This window comes from Blastomyces gilchristii (assembly GCF_000003855.2).
Source record: "Blastomyces gilchristii SLH14081 genomic scaffold supercont1.23, whole genome shotgun sequence".
Taxonomy (NCBI): Eukaryota; Fungi; Ascomycota; class Eurotiomycetes; order Onygenales; family Ajellomycetaceae; genus Blastomyces; species Blastomyces gilchristii.
The window spans coordinates 321,940-341,632 of record NW_003101659.1 but is presented as its reverse complement, the minus strand read 5'-3'; the positions used below and the strand labels follow the sequence as shown (position 1 = coordinate 341,632).

The window sequence follows — 19,693 nt, the reverse complement described above, 5'->3', positions numbered from 1 at the left end:
TCAGAGTTCTGTTTTCACAGATCTCAATTCACATTATAATTTCATGAAGCACTGTGAGTAATCTTCATCAGATTTCTCACCTCTTTTTCTAATATTGATGATCACAGCTCAGATGTTCTCTGTTCAGCTCACAGAGTTTCTCAACTTATTCTCTAGATAGGTCTTGAGAACAGATCAGTAGAATCTCTTATAATCATTTTCTAGATAATTCAGTCAGTTCTTGACTTCAGTGTAATAGAGGTCTGTTATTATATAGATAATAGCATAGATGGCAGGTAAAGAACCTAATAGCATTCATAGTCTGAGTGAGAGCAAAAAAAGAAGCAATGGAAAAAAAGAAAAGATCCCAACCCGTTTCGCACGATAATAACCCACATGGAAAAAAGAAGGAAAACATGAAGAAAGAAAAATATGAAGAAAGAGCACGATGATGATAGGCATAAAAGACATAAAAACATGAATGAAAAAGAAGAAGCGTGAAGACATAATATAAAAGGGGGAAAAGGGAAAAAGGGCTTTTTGCCTCCCTGCAAGAAAAAAAAAAAAAAAAAAAAAAAACCTAGCTTCTTCTTCTGGCTTTTCCCTCCCCTTCCTATTCTTAATTTCGTCATGGAATAAAACACATCACGCACATCAAAATGGTCAAGAACAATGGTTCAAGTAAAATAACAGGGGAAAATAAAAAGTGAAAAAAAAAGAAAAAAAACCGCGAATAGGACCCCCTTCGGTTTTATCCCAAACCAGAAAACCAACCCATCGAACTGACCCAATTGCAAACGCCACGGGTTATCCACCTCCTTCCTCTTTCCTATCCCCCCTCCCCCCGCTCAAATCCAAATTCGCAACCTCAATCACCCCCTTCAACTCCGCTGGTGAAACCTCCGGCCCCAACTCATCATCCTCCACTGCCGAAAAGGACTCCACGGGCGTCAAATTCTCATCCTCACCTTCTGTAGCAGCAGCAGTGCCAGCAGTGGCGGCACCAAGTTCAGTCCCCAACTTTCCCGCGCGCGCCTTTTTCCGCGTCTTCTCGACGATCTTGTCCGCTTCGCTGATGCCGCCGAGTTGGCTTGGGGGTGGGAAGGATTCGGCGTTGTTATTATCAGTAGTAGCATTATTGGGAGTAGTATTACTTGAGGCGGCACCGGTAGTATTATCTGTCATAGCTGGTGGGCCGGCCGACGTGCGTCTTTGTCGTTCTATCGCTTCTTGGATGGCCTTTGTGTCGAAGCGGACAATCATGCAAGAGAGATTGTCGGTACTAAAGCGGGAGAGGGCGTGGTCGACGAGGATTTTCGAGGCGAGTTGCGGGTCCTCTGTGCCGCGGATGAGGTCGACGGCTTCTTGGTCGGAGCAGACATCCCATAACTGTAGACAGGAAGAAAGATAAGATACGATTAGTTTTTGGCAAGAGAAGAATAAACTAGTTTCAAAGATGAAAAAAAGCTCAAAGCAAAATACTCACACCGTCGCAAGCTAAAATCAGAAATTCATCCGTCTCAGGTTGAATGACCGTCTCCGTTGTGTACGGGTGGCCAGTGACGAGGTCTTTCATGTATGAATCCCCTAACGCCCGAGTGACAGCAAGAACGCCGTTTACGCGGTTATTCAAGATAAGGCCGCCTGCATTGGATATTCGTTTCCCCTCGTTCTCATCGCTGCCCTTGTGATCGTACGATAATCGAAGCGCCTTGCCATTCCGACATAGGACAACTCGTGCATCACCAACGTTCGCGGTATATAGTACACGTTGTCGCACGACTGTCGTTGTTTCTTGGGGCTGTTTCTGGTTTGCGGATCCTGGTTGGGCTGAGGCGGGTAATCCCGACGGTTCTAGAGATGAGGATGTCTGCACGGCTGGCGACGGGTTTATGTTACTATTATCCTTTTCTAGAGCTGACTTGCTGGGTGTCGCCAGCGGGGAGGATGAAGTCGCATTGGGTGGAGGAGCAGGGGGAGATGACAAAGCAGGTCGATCTTCCCATCGCAAGACTGCAGTGACAGCAGTGCAGCCGCTGTTTTTCAACGGGAGTTTTTCCAATTGCTGATCCACACTAGTGAATGCTTGGTCCAGGAGCTCTGGCACAGGCGCATTCGGGTGTTTTCTCATAATATCCTCTAAAATAAGATGTAGCTTTTTCCCACACCACTCCGCCGCGAAAGTCCCAGCATGCCCGTCAAAAATGGCAAAGTATCCGTTATCCGTTTCAATCATAGGTGGCAAATCGTCAGACTCTGTAGATGTAGATATTGAGTCCTCGGAGTTTTTGCTGCGGACAGAAGAATCGGCTCTGGCGGGCGTGGGGGCTGCTGTTCCAAGAAAATTATACAGATAGGCATGGGTATCTTCCATAGTCCTTCGACATTTTCTATTCTTATCTTCTGTGACTCCAACCCGAAACGACGAGCGCGCAGTTGGCGCTGATTCACCGGCTGAGTTATTCAGGGACCCTTGCGGCACAATCAAGGCGGGATCCATCTTCCCCAGCTTCTGCATAGGCGTTAGGGCTTGCTGTTCCCTATGGGACTCCCGTGGGCTTGAAAGGTGCAGGGAATTTTTAGCGTTGGAGAAGAAATTGACAGCCTTGGTCATAGAGCTACTTCGTCGCTTTGGCTGCTCCGCTGATGGGCTCGGGTCCTCGTTGCGGGGAGACAGGGAGTCGCTAGGCGAGGTGGCTTTGTTTCCGCGGCCAGCGGCTGTATTCTCCGTACTGATAGATAGAGTCGCCGAACCAGGGCGGGAGAGAGGGGAGGAATCGTCTTTCTCTTTGGTAGGGCTCGTGGAGCCACCGAACATTCTGTTCAGCAACCCGCCCTGGTTAGAGGAGAAGGTCCTCCGCTTGCTTCCTGCCAGCTTGACAATCCAACCAAAACACGGGAGCTTCAGTGTCGATGGGACAGAGAGGGTGTGGACGGGCGGCGAAGTTTGTATTCATTTATATCCTCCCGGGACGTCTTTTTTTTTTTTTTTTTTTTTTTTTTTTTTTTTTTTTTATCGATTCTTTCTATTTATTTATTGTATTGTTTCTATCAAGTTTGAAAATCGCGAAGCGTGACGAGCGGGGCCCTGGACTGAACATTGAAGTGGAAGTGTCAGTCGCATGCCACAAGTGCATATTTAGTGAAACAACACGATCTGAGTATTATCATGTAAAGCAGAGCAATTAATTATAGTCGGATTCCGTGCCTAGCAAACTCAATCCCACTCGAGTGCGCCCGGACATCCAAGGTGATGGCAAGCGGCAAAGTAGGATATTGGAAGCACAGTTACCTCGGAAGCAATGATGACCAAACCCTTTTAAGGCTCGTGGATAACTACCACGGGAACAGCAATATCTCGTCAGCAAGATTCCATCTAGGGACCCCAGCGTGTGAATCGATGTGGACTAGGGCCCGGGGGGGGGGGGGGGGGGGTGTCAGTAAGGTGTAGCAGGCGTTTTGTAGCTAGAGGATTGTTTGTGGTTGTTGTTGTGGTGAAGATTGTGGTTATTGCTGATGATGTTGTTGTTTGTCTGGGAGGTGAGCACGAGGCAGGGTTATACAGCAGGACTTTTCTGCAATCAAGATAAATTAGGTACTTTTTATAAACAACCATGCCGCGAGGAATCAAAAATCATGGCAGCGCAAAGCATTGAAGGAGAATTTTCTGCGAAATATAACTTAAAAGAGCAGTTATTTTGATCCGTGGGTTTATTATGGGGACAGAATAGCCAGGGCGGGGGCAATATAGAGTAGAAAAAAAACAGACCCCCACCCACCCATAATGACGGACAGCACAGGGGCAACGGGGAAGATGTAAACAATTTAATATGCAGGGAGCAGTGGCTTACTTTCTAAGTTGTAGTTGTAGAATTCGGAGATTCTAAAGGGGAGCGCGGGTTCAGTTCATGGAGGAGTGAGTGTGGTGTGGTGGGGAGATGAGACGACGCCGGGAGTAGAGTAGGAGGATAAGGTGGGTTTGGACTGAGGCCAAGGTCTCTCGAGGCAGCGCTAAGCAGTGATTGGCTGACTGTATCCTGTGTCGTAGTGACGAGAGAGCAAAGAGACACAGAGCAGAGACACAGAGCAGAGACAACGACGAGTGCTGGAACGTACGTGGAGAGAGTTGTCTAGCTAAGTTAGTTCTTATTCTTATGTAGTTATGGGCTTGGCTGGCTGCAGGTTGTTGCCCGCGTGTTGCCCGTGTTGCCCGCCGGGCTGGGCCTTAGCGGGGGTTATTAATAGGCGCACGCCCCGCCAAGACTTAGTGTTACAACTTCTACTTTTTAACTGCGTATACACTTGGATAGGATTTGTTATCGAACACCCTACGTATATCATCAAAGGGTTATATAGCTCCATTGTTTCACTACCCACGAGAGATGTTACCAGAAAACAACGTTACTAGCTTCGATGCATAGATATCTCCGTGAGTGGGTGTAACGGGTAACTCTAGATACCAACCTCCATGCGATTGATGTATCACTGTCCATTACATATTCGTAGCAAGAAAAATCTACGAAAAAATGGAAGTAAAAATAGAAATAGAAATAGAAATAGGAAGTATATGTAGCAGTCCGTAGCGTGGAAATCAAAACGCCAAACTCCGCTGCCTGCCACACAAAAGAAAAAGGAGGGAAAAACGGGAAAAAGGGGAAAAAGGGAATATACAGCAAGATGATAGATCACCGACGGAGACTGTCTAATCTTGCCTGTAAATCGTCGTCGTCTGTATTTGCACCGGCACCGCCACCGCCACCGACTGCCTGCGCGACTCGTCCCTCGGGGACAGATGCCTTTTGCAATTCCGAAGGCGTCTCTCCCATCTGCGATAGTTAACTGTCAGCAAACATAGTACTTTATAGAAACACATATCTCTCGAAAATATTCAAAGGAAAAAAGCAACAAGGAAAAAAAAAAAAGGAAAAAAAGGAAAACCATACAGCTTGCCCGAGATCAACACCAATCTCATCCAGGACCTCTTTCACAATCTCCTCGCCTTCCTCCTCATCCTCTATTCCCGTGGCCTCGTCAATGGCATCGTCCATCAACTCCTGCCGCTGGTCCATGATTTCATTCTCCCGTTCGAATTCCATGGCTATCCGTTGTAGCGCGGGGAGGTTCATTTGTCTGTTCATGCTGCCCAAAAGCATTGTTGCGCCTCTCATGGATTGCATCATCTGCTCGTTACTCCTAACGGTCTATACAAGGCAACCCGATAGGTGTTAGCACGTCCTGGTACCCGGGGAAAACATAACCTCTGTTCTAAAGGCTCGTTTGTTTTTTTGCGCCGCAAGCAAAAATCGTACCTGGATCCGGAGGGAGATGGCTTGTAGCTGTGTTCGCATTGAGTAGAACTTTTGGATATACCTAGAAGAAACGATGACAAAATAAGAATAATCGAATCAGCAACCATGAGGTTTTGAATGAAATGATAACACACAAGCAGTGTATAAATCGCGGAAAAGAGGTTCCCTAGAAAGGAAAATATATCGACATACCGCCTCGTCCTAACCAGATCTTTCGCCTGAATCTTGCAGGCCCCTATTTGCCCATTCTTTGCGCTCTTCTTGATATCCTGCACAAGCTTCTTTTCCTGGTTTTCCAGCTTAACACGTTCTCTATCCAGTTCGCGCTGCGTCTTTTCCAGGGCCCGTTGGTGTTTTCGCAGACGCTCTGCGGGGGTCATCCGCTTTCCAAACGCCCATTCTACGATCTGGTTGCCTAGTAAGCAGTCGTTCTAACGCGGGGTATGGTATTGGTACGTACATTCATTGCGAGTTGTTGTATGAGAAGGTAAAGAGAGAGGAAAATATAACACCCGGTAACTATCACAGTGTGATAGACAGCAGCAGCAGTAGCAGCAGCAGCAGCAGGAGGCTGGATTGCACTTATTTAGCTGGTCTCTAGAACAACGGCTTGGTGCTCTGAATAATGTCGCGGTGACGATGTTCTGCTTCGGCTGCTGATTGCCCAGAAGCGCCACGCCAAGCCCGGGACAATCAGATCCGGACCATCAGCAATAATTCTTTTCCACCCAACGTCATTAACCCGTTTTCCTCTGCAAAAACCCCCCCGGTTCAACATCCACACAACTACCACGTCTCAAACGACCCCTCTTCATTTCATGCGGGTGCTCACTCATCTCCTTTGATCGGCGCAGTTCGCTTGCTTGCCATGAGTCAACAGTATTTCCCGAGTGAGGCCGGCTCGGCGGCTGGCGAGGGCTCCTCCAAACACGCCACTGGAGGAGAATCTTCGAACAGCTCGCATCACCACGGCGAAGGGCCTGAGTATATGGTCGTCGGGTCCGGATCGGTTTCTCACAACGTGACATCGCTGATGGCGTCGCTGAATCACGATTCTGGCTATGGGGGTAGCATAATGGGCGAGAGTGCGGATGGATTGATGGGGGACCGGCCGACACCTTCGCACACACCAGTTGTTCCGGGTCAGCTCAATGAGGCTGGTTAGTTTATGGTTTAATTCTGCTGATTGGGCCTCTTTTTAACTAACAGATATTCGTTCTATATAGCCGAGCACGAAAGACAGATTGTCGCAAGCCATGTCCACCAATTACTATAGTATGTCTTGCTCCTTGACCCCGATCCACATTTCTCCCTTTTCCCCATTTTAACCCTTTTATCTGTTCTCTCTAGCAACTCGAACCGAACCCAGCTTAGTCGCTCGATTACCCGCACCGTAGAACTTCTCAAAGAGCTCCAGCAAATGAACCGCAAGTGGCCCGCTCATTACCCACCCGTCCAGTCCACTCAACCCACATCCTCATACCCACCTGGTCCACAGCGTGTACAGTCATGGCAGGTCGATGCAGCAAATTCCAATCCTTTCGAAAGGCCAGACCCGTTGCGACGTACGACTGCAGGAGTAGACGGGAGTGCGATTCCTGACTCTAGCGAAGCTGCAGAAAACAGACCGCCTCCCGGGCCACGGCTAGTGACGCCGCAGATCGCCCAAGAGTTTTCCATCTTGAAACTAGATCTGAAACTCGGCGCTTTGTCGCAGTCAGAGTTGGTTCATTCACTAGAAAAAGGCTCGATTGCGTCTTTGCTAGATGGCAGGGTCAGCCAGAGCATCAGACATTTACTATCTTTAAGGGATAGAATAGAAGATTTGTCCAGTAAGGTGTTGATTACTGGTGATCTTAATGCTGGCAAATCGACGTTCTGCAATGCGCTGTTGCGTCGCAAAGTTCTGCCAGAAGACCAGCAGCCGTGCACGAGTATTTTCTGTGAAGTGCTGGATGCGAGAGAAAATGGTGGCGTTGAGGAGGTCCATGCCATCCACAAGGACCGACCGTATAACCGCAATGATGAGAGTACATATGACGTATACTCCATACAGGACCTGGAATCGATAGTGGTGGACAACAGCAAATATATGCAGTGCAAGATTTATCTAAAGGATGTAAGGACAATTGACGAGTCATTACTAAACAATGGCGTGGTCGATATATCCATCATTGATGCCCCCGGCCTTAACTCTGATTCCGTCAAGACCACTGCTGTCTTCGCTCGACAGGAGGAAATCGACGTGGTCGTTTTTGTCGTGTCCGCTGCAAACCATTTTACCTTATCAGCACAGGAATTTATCATGAATGCCGCCCACGAGAAAGCTTATATTTTTATTGTTGTGAATGGCTTTGACAATATCCGGGATAAGCAACGATGTCAACAAATGGTTTTGAAGCAGATTGCTAAATTGAGTCCACGGACGTTTAAGGAGTCTGCTGAACTTGTTCACTTCGTATCGAGTAATGCGGTCCCTGTTATGCCTGCTATCACGGCTGGTGGAGGCGGAGGAGGAGGTGATGGTGATGGCGGTGATAACGGTCTAGACCTGGATGACGAGGATGGCTCAAAGGGCAAAGGAAAGGCCCCAATTGCAGCGGACGATAAGGGAAAAGGGAAGGAGAAAGAGAAAATTCAGGACTTCGAAAACTTGGAGGGTGCATTGCGCCGATTTGTCCTTGACAAACGCTCAAGGTCGAAACTTGCTCCGGCAAAGACCTATCTATTAAACATCCTTTCTGATCTGCATGTTCTTGCCTCTGCGAACCGAGATGTCGCTTCATCCGAACTCGATCGCATGACAAAGGAACTCGAAGAACTCGTGCCCGCCTACGAAGAAAGCATGAAGAGTCGAACAGAAGTTACCGAGCAGCTTTCTAATTCTATTGATGAGTCGTGCGAGGAAGTCTATAACCATTCTCGAACAACTTTGTCCACCAGAGTAGCGACACTTGGTGAAGCTACTCTTGGCGTCGAATACCCGGGTTTGTTCTCCGCGTTCCAGTATGCGGAAGATCTGAAGGTAGCTATGCTCGACGAGCTTGCTGCCACCGTCTCCGCGTGCGAGGATTACGCTCGCGGAAAATCCGTCCAGGGAGTCAACATGATCCAGAGCATCGGCCTCCTCCACGTCGGAGAAGATAAATTCCCCAACCTTAATTTCCGCGCGGATCTTATGTTCAAGCAAAAGCGACATATCACTGCCAGGCAGATCGATACTGAAATCGATATATGGGACTTTTTCGACATCGCTGGCCTGTGGCATCGGCAGGAAAAGGTAGCTGGGACCAGCATGGCGATGACTCTTGTCACTGTCCTTGGCGGAAGAGCCTTGGGAGGATCAAATTGGATCGACGGTGCGCTTGGTGCTGCTAGGATTCTGGGAACGAACAATATGCGTCGGATGATCGTGCCTGGCATGGTCGCAGCAGGTGAGTTTATTTTTCCTCTTTCCAGTCGGACCGCTTCATTAACCCCGGGGAACCCCTTTTCGTCCCCAACACGAGCTAACAATACCATCTTGAATTTCTTAGCACTATTAACCGCATCATACCTCCTCACCCAAATCCCCACCGCCCTCCCCACAAACATCTCGCGCAAACTCTCCGAATCCCTCGCAGAAATCGATTACATTCACACCAATGCCACCCGCATCTCCTCTGAGGTGCGTCGCGTCCTCCGCATGCCCGCATCCAGGCTACAATCAACCCTCCAGACAGCCACAGAAGAACTAGCCAAGCGCAAAGCCGAAGTCGGCAAGACCAAGGAAGAGAGCGAAGTTGCCAGCAAGTACTTCTCGAATCTATTCCGCGAGAGCAGGGATACTCGCAGGGCGGTTGAGCAGGTTGATCTAGAATCACCCCTGCCGGGCAGTATGGCGCAATATCAGCAACAAGCAGCGCGAGGTTCGCGTTCTTGATTTTCTTCTTCCTCCCCCCCCCCCCCCCCCCCGGGACGAATAAAAGAGCTAGTCAGGGAGGGGCATGGGGATAATGTATCATCCTAGCTGTCTGACGTCAATCATCCCATTCGTTTTTTATTTTTATTTCTTTTTATTTTTGCTCCTCCTTTTTGCTTCACAGTGGTTGATGCATCACCTCCTAGACATCCATGCATACACCTCTTTATTCCTTTGCGTTTCTAATGCTTCTCATCTTCACATGTATGTATTTACGCAGTATGTACTAACGCCTTTTTCTTTTCTCTATCTTCCATGTAAATACCCCCTATCCGCTCCCTTCTTTACACCGTCTTTTTTTCCCTCACAACATCTCCCATCTCACAACCAATTACATACTCAAATGTGCATGGGTGTGAATAAGATTGGTCATCTATATATATTGTATAGTTCACGATGTAGATATGGTGCCTTTGTTTCATTTTACTACACCAAACAAGTAAAATTGAATGGAGCACTTATTACATGCTTGTGTAGATTTCTTTTGCCCTTTTTCCCTCTTGTTCCTCTGCCATGTTTATTTTTATTTTTATTTTTATTTTTGTTCTTTTTTTCCCTTGGTATCCTAAAGGACAAATTACCCCGTCAACGCCCTATTTCTTTTTCCATTTCTTCTCCCCCGAGCGCGCAAAATCATTACCTGAAGCAAAGCATTCTGCTTTTATTTTTGCGGGGACCCGAAGCGCTTGGTGTACATTAATTTATAGCTAGCTACAAGTGGATAACTGTCCGGGGTTTATGCAATTCATTTTTTGACTATGATCTTTTTGTGGTTGGCATGCAGCTTCCTTCCTTTAATGCTGTACTTAATTCCCTCTTGTAAAAGCCCATTCTATCGAACCCTCTTTCTATCGATAACCTCGGACTTATCGGTTTAGAATAGGCGAGTTGAAATACACTTCATCCTACTATCATGCCTTTGTCTCAGCAGACAATATATATATTATCCAAAATGGCACTGGAAGCCACAGGGCGCCTTATTTACTCGCCATCAGAGTGTGCTCAGGACATTTCTCTAGCCCCTGATGACGTGACGCCAAAACCAAAATTTGCACCAAAGAAGAACAAAAAAAACACCTCCCCGCTTCCAAGAGAAAATTTGAACGAGTAATCCTCACCAACCAAAATATCACGCCTTATTCCCTCGCTTTGATGACTGCCAGCACAGAACGCGATCAAGCTTGTAAGATTTTGGCACACCTTCTGTGCGATGTGTATATACACGGATATATCTGTACGAGAAAGAAAATGGAGCCATAGATTAAAAGAAATCACACAATCATAACCCCTCATACGTCACCCCTTTCCCCGACCTTCTAGTCCTCCTCCTATTCCCCCACCCATCCAGTGCCTCGTTCTCTTTAAGCACCAAACTCTTCGAGGTGATCTCACGGTGCCTAGCCGTGGCCGTGGCGGCAGCGGAAGCCCCATCTTTCCCATCCGCCACCCCCGCCGCCCCGCCATCAATCTTAGCTCTCATAGCCGCCGCATCGGGAATCTCATAGCCCAACTGCGTCAGATCTGGCGTGTCATCGTCGTCCGGGAACCCGGCCCCGCCATGATCGCGCATAGAGCCGCCATGCGGGAAATCAGCCGTCGTATGAGTGCGGAACATTTCCAACCGAGACTCCAGCAGCTGCTGCGCCTCTGTCTTATCCGTCTTCTTGTTTACGAGAACGGAGGAGGTAGAGACGCTGGGGGCGTTGCTGTGGGCTTTGGGGGTCGAGGAGCTGTCGAAGCCGAGCCCGTCGACGACGCTGCCGTGGCCGTCTTCGTTCATGGTGTCGATGGAGCTGGCTCGGGATATGCGCGTGTCGCCGCCACCGCTGCCGCCTGGTACGGTGGCACTTAGTAACATTGAGGAATGCGAATTGGCGCGGCCAAGGAGCTGCTTTCTGCGCTTGCGCTGCTGCTGCTGTACACCGTTGCCAGTACCGTCTCTATCTTCCAGGCTGGATGGTTTGGAAGAAGCTGCCCGGCGCTTTTGTTTTAGGAATTCATTCAGGGCGCTGTCGAGAGTCGTTTTGGAATCCTGGTTATTATCGTTATTATACTCGTTATAATCATTATTGTTATTATTATTATGAGATTCTTCTGCTGCTGGGTGCCTTGGTCTGACAGATGGCACGGGGAGGGTGGGGACAGGGGTTTGGTTGCGCTTTGAAGGGGACGGGGAACGGCTGGCTGTTTTCCGTGGCGAGTTTGCTGAAAGCTCTTGGAGGGCGCTGCCGGGTGGGACACTTGGTTCTCGCGCTACTGGAGTGTATTTCCATTTTTCTTTAGTTCGGGCAGGAAGTGTGGGTTGTTTAGCTGTGTCTGGGCCGGTGTGTGGGGATATTTCATCTTCTAACAGCGCCTTACGCTTCTTGGGTTCATTTTGTTTCACTTCATCCCGTTGAATAAGTTGGGTCGGACATCTAGTGTCCTGAGGCTGTCTATACTCGATTATATACGGTGTGAACGGTTTTCTCTCCCCAGTCTGAACTGAAATCCATAGCCAATCCGCAATGACAGCTGGGATATTCCATTCCGCGACATGTCGCAGTTTTTCTTGATTCGGGTTTCCACTGTTGCAGATAAGCACTGATGCTTTGGGCGTGAGAAACTCGTCATAGGTAGCCCCTAGTAACAAATTAGCACCAAATTGTCGCTCATGGGGATAAGGCATGTCAAAACACATACCCATTACCTTGACGAGCTTCGAAAGATGTAAGAGATCAATACCGGAAAATCCAGTCGAGCAAACTCTCAGCCCTTGGAATGCTATTCATAGTTAGATATATGCAGTGTTTAAACGAACAAGTTTTACGAACCTGGTATTGGGAATTTCGGGAAGGGAGTGCTAGTAATATGTGCCTCAGGAGGCACGAGAGCATTGTTATGCAGGCACTTCTCAATCCATAGGTCCGTCACAATTTCTGGCTCTACGACAAAGTCATCAATAGATGGGAGTTCGGAACGTGGTAAATTATGCGGCACGAGTATATACATTGCGGGTCCACTTGTTGGGATGTCTCCTGCAAGTTCATTTAGGCACGCAACGATTTGAGCATCACGAGAGCGCAGGTGAGTCTCCAAAATTCTAGTCTAGCGGAACGTTAGATATGCGGATAAGGTGGTGAATAACTGCATTGCTTACTTGACTTGAAGAGAACCCTTTTATAAAAAATCTAGCGCCGAACCAAAATCCACGGCGAGCTACATCAAGCTCCTGTGATTTTTGTGTGGACATTTCGGTCATGGCAGGGCGAGCTCTTTCAGTTATGGTAGTCTCGCTAGCGAAGGACTTTAGTTCTTGGATCACCGCTGGAGTATCAGCCATTTGCCCGCTAGGATCAGTTTTAATGCTAGCACTCGAGTTTGAGGTTCTCGTAGCGTCCCCTACAATATCTGTCCAGATATCCTCGTTTTGGCCACCCAGTTTCATGCTTGCAACTCTGCGGATTTTCCGAGTCCGTTGAGGATTGGTTATGGCCGCTTTGGGTCGCTTCACGGGAACTCCCGGGGCGGATCTATTCCATGCGCCAATGCCCTGCTCTTCATCCGGGAGCAGAGGGTCATAGAGGTTCTCATCAAGAGCCATCCCTCGCACAAGGCTGTCTTCAAGCCACTTTAGGCTAACCACTGTTATTTTCCACAGCATTGCATACTTATATTTTTGACTATATCCAGATCGCGCAATCAGATGGGTGACACTCTTTGTAAGATCCCGGCGAAATTCCGCTCCATTGTCCGTGATCGTCTTCTGTAGGGAGTTCCTGTGATTCACTTTTCGTGGTGAGCAGACTGTGTACACCGACAAACGAGAAGTGACAAAACATTGCATCGCTTACTGTCGTCAAATCCCGTAAGGCATATAGATAAGCCAGCAAATGTGGGATATCGATATTGTTCTTCCAGCTCCTGAAGATTGGTATCCCCCCCAAGTACCCAGGATGACCGGACAGCTTCAACCCATTCCGCCTTTAAGACCTTTATGTCAGCCCGCTCCTTGGCCACATATCTATATTTTGGGGTATTCAGTTCTCCGACGATCAAATGCGTGACATCTGAAGTGAGATCAAATTTATGGACAGCTCCCATCTGGGTGGCCATGGAAGCTATTTCTTCCTATATGAACCATCAACAACTGGAGAAAATTGAGGTATGGATCTGGAGAAGACAAACCTACCCGGTACTCTGGCAATATCGACGTACAGCAAAGAATCACCCCCGAAAGAGGGCGTTCCTTGTCTAATATCTATCAGCATAAGAATGGTATTTTATAGAGCACCAGATTACCTACCTGGTACAACCTCCCCTTCCATGCTTCATAATCGAAACCAATTCCACTTGCCCATAACATCAGCTAAATTGGTAAGTTAGGGTTGAGCTTTCCAAATATCAATAGCCAACACCGAACTGTCGCATAAATGTTTCTTCGTATTAAATCATTGTTGTCGACGGTAGCTGCAAACACGCGACCCAGAGCCGCCGAACACGCGATCACATGACCTTTATGCTCCAATTCAGTAAGGTTTACTTGACAAGTCACGTGATTATTTAATTGACATTTCTGCGCGTCTTCAACCCGCGCGTCCGAAACAGATAAATAATAAGAAAGCGCAAAGACAGACAGACAGACAGACAGACCTCCTATAGAGACGGCGATGGCATCGACAACTACGAACGGTATACACGGCACATTACAGTAATCCCCAGGTTAATTGGTTTGTCTGGGTGTTACGCGCAGTTGTTTATGTCCAATTACACTCGTTTGACTCGAGCTTCGACTGCAATTGTTAGCCCTTCCTTCATTATTCGGCTGGCCTTACGGTTGTCGTTCCCATTTACGTCCCACCGAGGGCGAGGCTTTGCGATGTTTAATCAAGCGGTCCGCAACCATACTGCTCCTGCGAGAACTCTTTTTCCAAAGGCTGCTCCTCCGAACAGAGCTGCCCCTGTTTCTTCTAGTCAAACTGCTGGGATAAAACGAAAGTTGGATGCTGTCCAGCCCGCTCCGGAAACCCCCTTAGCGGTACTTCATAGCAACGTGTACTTTGATGAGAATGATTTCGACGATGATATTGATCTAGACGAGCCTACCAGCTTTTCAATAAACCTGACTCAATCGCAGTCGTTCGCTTCCTCTCGGATTCAACCACCTGAACTCCCTCCCCCCCCCGAACAGCCGGCACCGCCAAGTGATAATGCTCCTCCAAGCACTCTTCCACTTCCGTGGTCATCTTCCCCCCCTACAAATTTACTTCCTCCAGCAAAACGGCGTACTTTACCATGGGAAGCCAATGAAAACCCTGAACCGGAAAACAGGCCTCGAACGAAACCTGCACCAAGATCTGTTATCCGCACTCCAGCTCCTAATAAACCGTCATCCTTACCATGGGATAAGACTATGAGTGCTGTGAAGGAGGAGCAGAAAGAACTGCGAAAACAACAGAAGATACGTGTGAGCTCCGAGAAAAACCAGCAGCACCTAGGCACAAGAGCTCCAAAAGTCGCGTCTATCTTTCTAAGCGAAGAACAAAAAAGAGTAGTAGAAGCCATCGTTAAGGATGGCAAGAGTATATTCTTTACAGGTTCTGCTGGGACTGGTAAATCAGTTCTCATGAGAGAGATCATCAGACAACTACGGCTAAGATATAAAAGAGAGCCTGACCGTGTTGCTGTCACTGCGTCAACAGGACTTGCAGCGTGTAATATTGAAGGTGTCACACTTCATAGCTTTGCCGGGATTGGATTAGGAAAGGAGCCTGTAGCAGACCTTGTAAAAAAGGTTAGTGAGGAACTAACCTCCGTTGTTAATTGAAGCCTCTCATTGACAACCCCCCCTCCCCCCAGGTGAAACGAAACCAGAAGAACAGGACCCGGTGGTTGAGGACTAAAGTTCTCATCATTGATGAGATTTCGATGGTTGACGGTGACTTGTTTGACAAACTTGAGGAGATTGCTCGCAAGATCAGGAATAACGGTCGCCCATTCGGAGGCATTCAGTTGGTTGTTACTGGTGACTTTTTTCAACTGCCCCCGGTGCCAGATTCAACCAAAGTGGCGAAGTTTGCTTTTTCAGCTTCCACCTGGAACACCACTATCCAGCACACAATTCTTTTGACCCACGTCTTTAGGCAAAAGGATCCCAAATTCGCTGCTATGCTGAATGAGATGAGATTGGGGAAATTGAGCACCGAGACGATTGTAGCCTTCAAAGAGTTAGCTCGCCCCCTAGTCGACGATACACTAGAAGCAACAGAACTGTATGAACTATTGTCCCGTGTTTGAAATTGCTCAGCTGATTCTTGAGATTAGATTTCCCACCCGATCAGAGGTCGAAAATGCCAACTCTGCGAGAATGAGCAGGCTATCTGGTAAGACGATGGTGTTCACAGCTGTCGATGGCGGAACAATGCAAAACGAAGCGCAACGTTCACAGCTCTTGGCTGACTGTGTCGCACCCACCATTCAACTTAAGAAGGGAGCTCAGGTCATGCTTATCAAAAATATGGACGAATCCCTTGTAAATGGGTCATTGGGGAAAGTGGTTGCCTTCATGGATGAAGCTAAGTTCGACTATTACTGCAAACACGACGCAAATTTTGATGGCGGTTCGGCAAACGATGATCCCAATGAACGAACAATCAACAAATTGAAATCTTATGAGAATGCAACAGGGAGTGTCAGCACGAGGGGCATCTGGCCGGTTGTTAGTTTCGTCCAGCCAGATGGAACGGAGAGACACCTGCTTTGCCAACCAGAGACGTGGAAAATTGAGCTGCCAAATGGTGAAGTAAGAGCGCAACGAACGCAGATTCCGCTCATACTTGCATGGGCACTCTCTATTCATAAGGCACAAGGTCAGACTCTACAGCGAGTTAAAGTTGACCTTGGACGGGTTTTCGAGAGAGGACAAGCCTATGTTGCGCTTAGTCGGGCGACCTCTAAGGATGGCTTGCAGGTTTCCAACTTTGATCCCCGTCGAGTCATGGTTCACCCTAAAGTCTTAGAATTTTATTCCAATTTATCTAGCATACATAGCATCACAGACGCAACCAATACCAATGCCAATGCCAACTCCGTTGCGGACGGGAATGCCAGCGCCGTTGGCACTACCAGCACCACCAGCACAAGCACCAGTACGAACGCAAATACCAACGCTACTGCCAAACAGAGCCGTGACCAAGCCATGACTGTCAAGCGAACAGGTACAGATTACATGGATGAATGGGACGATGAGGTGCTTCAGAGCATATATGCATGAGACGCATATTTTACGTCGCAGTTTTGTATAGAGCAAAGTTTGGCCACATCGGAGCATTGTTAATCATTTATAGGTATATGTACATGTACCATTCAGTCGTCAGGGGTCATCTTTTTTTTTCAGCTTCAGCAAATTTTCGGATTCCTGATAGATCCTTACTAATTATTACTGCACACTCTATGTTTACTTGATTTCTCACTGCATATACAGAGTATAAATAGAGTCATTCCATGCGCGTTCAAGATGCAGGATTTACGGTCATTTCTTCAAGGTTATCGATAAGGGGGTCACGTGTCATCGCAAGGTTTCAATCCTCTAAGCCTCAAAATCGGTCGCCAGAGGGATAGCTAGTTACATGATTTCGAGAACAAATACTTAACACTCTTACCTGTAATATTTCTAGCGCTATTCGAAATCCAAATTTTGACTCTTGCCATTTCTCCATTTACCGCTCTAATTTCGCTATGGCGGCGGACTTCGTGGGATATACCGTCCTCGTTACGCTCAAATCACCCCCAAATTCTCAGGTTCAAGGCGTGGTCGCTGATGTTGCAGGACAGCGACTTACGCTTCAGAATGGTCTGTGGTGTCTTCCACATTCTATGGACAGGGCATGTGTGCTGACGCAGATACAGTAACGCTTCTATGGAGTGGGCAGCATATTCCACTGTACCATATTGACGCGCCGGGAATCGCTGACCTAGAATTGTCCTCCCACCAAATACCGCACCCTCCGGCAACGAACAACTACGAAGCAACAGTTCATACTCCCTTCCAGAATGGCAGCACGTTACCCCCCCTACAGCATCCATCGCAACTTCCGCATCAGAGGCAGGACAGTATAGTTGAACCAATGCTGAGGGAGCCTCAACCTCAAGGGTTTGTTGATCCGGCGATCCTAAGCTTCCAAAAGCCCCCTAAACACCACTCGTTTTCCGCCACGAGCGCCCCTCCATTTACTGCCAAACGAGACGCTACTTCCCCAGTCATGATCGCTGATTCGGAGCCTGCCACCCGTCCTAGTGAAAAGGTTATGGTTCCTACCCCTGTAGCAGCCACGGGTCCAAACCGAACGGATGTAGAGGATGCCGCAGCAACACTCAGCGAACCGTTTAATAATATGGGTTTCAACGGAACCGAAGGTTTGACGGAGGATCAAGGTACGCAAGTGGGAAAGGGGGAAGAGGATATTCCGGAGGGTCGAAGAGGTGCAGGGCCTCTCGAAGTGCCACTCAAGTACACTGGAAAACGCAGTCGAAGGGGTGGAAGGAACAAGTTGAATAAGGATGCTGCTGTGCAATCCTCCATCGTTAACCCAATAATGGAGGACCCTACTGCTGCGACAACTACAACGAGGCCGAATATTCCGGGGAAGGGTTGGCGTCAGACAGCGTTTGTTGAACCTGCTCCAAATCCATCTCCACAAAAATCCACTAATGGACGGGCGAGACGGTCAAAAATGCGGAGCAAGAAGTCATATGCGGAGGACCTGAGCGGATGGGCAACTGAGGACGCAACGGATATCCAGGAGATGGGGGACTTTGATTTCGCCAGTAATCTATCCAAGTTTGATAAACGTCGTGTTTTCGATGAGATTCGCAATGATGATACCACAACTGGAGAAGAACGATTGGTTAGCTTCAACAGAAGAGTTCACAGACCAGGGACAAATGAGGGCAAGAATTTACACTACACAGAAAATGTACTTGATGACGGTCCATCGAACGATAAATGGAACAGTGAAGCAGGGGAAACAGACGAGGATGAAGCCAGCGATGAGCGTTTCAGCAGCGGTAGAAATTCCGCGAGGGCTAGATCGAGAGTATCCGCTGCCCGTGCGCAATCTCGAAAAGGGAGTGCGATTCTCGGGTCGACTCTTGTGTCTTCCCAGATCAGCTCCTTATCTCGTGGCCAAAAGACATCGTCTCGTACCGAAAGCCCGCAGCCACACAAGAGTTCTCCGTTAATTGGACCCACCTCATCATCAACTGCTTCTCTGTTGCTCACAACAACAAAACGGCAATGTCCCTGTGTCGGTCCACTTCAAATGATTGAGATAGAGCAGTTGGCCATTGCGGAGCTTGGCTTGGGAGAAGACATCATTACAGAAAACGCTGGACGAGGTATTGCTGAGGCTGCAGTTTCTCAAGTTTCCAAACTTGCAAATTCCTCTACGATATTAGTTTTAGCTGGGAATCATCGAACCGGTAGTCGGGCTATATGTGCCGCTCGACATTTCCGTAATCGGGGATATCGAATAACCCTATGTGTCCTTGGCCTGGATCGTGAAGACGAGTTCATGGACGGTGTACGAAAGCAGATTGATATTTTCAAGAAGGCGACCGGGAGAGTCATGAGATGGGAGGAACTATCAGCGCGATTGACCTCTGGTGACTACGCACCTTATCTTGTGATAGATGCGCTATTTGGTGTTCATATAGCTTTTGATGACCTACGAACTGACGACCAAGCGACCGCCTTCGAAATGATATCGTGGGCTAATCGCAGCAATGTTGAAATTCTGTCCGTAGATGTCCCATCCGGGCTTTCTGCTGTATCAGGTACGACTCCTTTATTTCTGTGATATATTAATTACTCTTCACCTTGGCTAACTCCCTTTCTTCTATTCAGGCGAAGCAACCGTCGTCCAAGGCTCACGATTGAGTGTCAATTCAAAATTTATTGTATGTCTAGCAGCGCCAAAAACGGGGCTCATTCATGCCCTTGGCTCCGGCGAAGGGCTAGCCTGGAACATCACCGTCGCGGATATTGGTATCAGCCAGGTTGTATGGAGGAAATATGGTAGCCGACGGCGATACGGTGTTGACTTTGGGAATCAATGGGTGGTTCCTCTACGATTCCAGCCACCAACGCCCTGAATATTCTCCCATTCTAGCGAACAGCAGCCTTAAAATCCGACTACTCGGAGTGTATTACTTTCTATGTCCAAACCAAGCGGTTGCGATTAACGGAGTCATGATACGACCCCCTTTTTTTTGTCGCCGTGCAATATGGGAAGAAAAGGGCAATATTTCCCTTTTTGAATGATCTTTTATTAATACCATCTTTGTCTTCTTCAGGTGTTGGGTCAGGAGAATCAGGATTAGGGTCTGGCGGGTTGATTCTTATTCATGTTGTCACTATTAATTTTAATATATCCTCCCAGCTACTACTGCTTTGTTCCAAAAAGAT

At 48.0% G+C, this 19,693-nt stretch overlaps 6 protein-coding genes across 6 annotated transcripts; 3 read left to right on the top strand and 3 right to left on the bottom strand.

Moving 5' to 3' along the window:
- Positions 1 to 533: 533 nt before the first annotated feature.
- Positions 534 to 2,978, bottom strand: BDBG_08323 (protein phosphatase). The gene is made up of 2 exons (XM_002621246.2): positions 1,466 to 2,978; positions 534 to 1,368 (listed from the first exon to the last, which is right to left on the bottom strand). The coding sequence occupies exons 1-2, from the start codon at positions 2,795 to 2,797 to the stop codon at positions 787 to 789; spliced, it is 1,914 nt and encodes a 637-aa protein (XP_002621292.1). The 5' UTR covers positions 2,798 to 2,978; the 3' UTR covers positions 534 to 786.
- A 411-nt stretch (positions 2,979 to 3,389) lies between these two features.
- Positions 3,390 to 6,421, bottom strand: BDBG_08322 (SNF7 family protein). The gene is made up of 6 exons (XM_002621245.2): positions 5,749 to 6,421; positions 5,481 to 5,695; positions 5,289 to 5,349; positions 4,923 to 5,180; positions 3,831 to 4,805; positions 3,390 to 3,554 (listed from the first exon to the last, which is right to left on the bottom strand). The coding sequence occupies exons 1-5, from the start codon at positions 5,752 to 5,754 to the stop codon at positions 4,665 to 4,667; spliced, it is 681 nt and encodes a 226-aa protein (XP_002621291.1). The 5' UTR covers positions 5,755 to 6,421; the 3' UTR covers positions 3,390 to 3,554; positions 3,831 to 4,664.
- BDBG_08321 (mitofusin) lies at positions 4,799 to 12,064 on the top strand. The gene is made up of 4 exons (XM_002621244.2): positions 4,799 to 6,448; positions 6,515 to 6,563; positions 6,639 to 8,722; positions 8,825 to 12,064. Exons 1-4 carry the CDS (start codon positions 6,157 to 6,159, stop codon positions 9,208 to 9,210), a joined length of 2,811 nt encoding a protein of 936 aa, XP_002621290.1. The 5' UTR covers positions 4,799 to 6,156; the 3' UTR covers positions 9,211 to 12,064.
- Positions 9,732 to 13,711, bottom strand: BDBG_08320 (BRCT domain-containing protein). Its single transcript, XM_031723507.1, has 7 exons — positions 13,535 to 13,711; positions 13,421 to 13,482; positions 13,083 to 13,359; positions 12,389 to 13,017; positions 12,063 to 12,336; positions 11,932 to 12,012; positions 9,732 to 11,871 (listed from the first exon to the last, which is right to left on the bottom strand). The coding sequence occupies exons 1-7, from the start codon at positions 13,554 to 13,556 to the stop codon at positions 10,529 to 10,531; spliced, it is 2,688 nt and encodes an 895-aa protein (XP_031580686.1). The 5' UTR covers positions 13,557 to 13,711; the 3' UTR covers positions 9,732 to 10,528.
- A 276-nt stretch (positions 13,712 to 13,987) lies between these two features.
- BDBG_08319 (mitochondrial DNA helicase) lies at positions 13,988 to 16,501 on the top strand (the record flags this gene model as incomplete). The annotated part of the gene is made up of 3 exons (XM_031723506.1): positions 13,988 to 15,022; positions 15,088 to 15,500; positions 15,553 to 16,501. 3 exons carry the CDS (start codon positions 13,988 to 13,990, stop codon positions 16,499 to 16,501), a joined length of 2,397 nt encoding a protein of 798 aa, XP_031580685.1.
- A 464-nt stretch (positions 16,502 to 16,965) lies between these two features.
- Positions 16,966 to 19,380, top strand: BDBG_08318 (YjeF_N domain-containing protein; the record flags this gene model as incomplete). Its single annotated transcript, XM_002621241.2, has 3 exons — positions 16,966 to 17,080; positions 17,137 to 19,062; positions 19,133 to 19,380. The coding sequence occupies 3 exons, from the start codon at positions 16,966 to 16,968 to the stop codon at positions 19,378 to 19,380; spliced, it is 2,289 nt and encodes a 762-aa protein (XP_002621287.1).
- Positions 19,381 to 19,693: the final 313 nt, after the last annotated feature.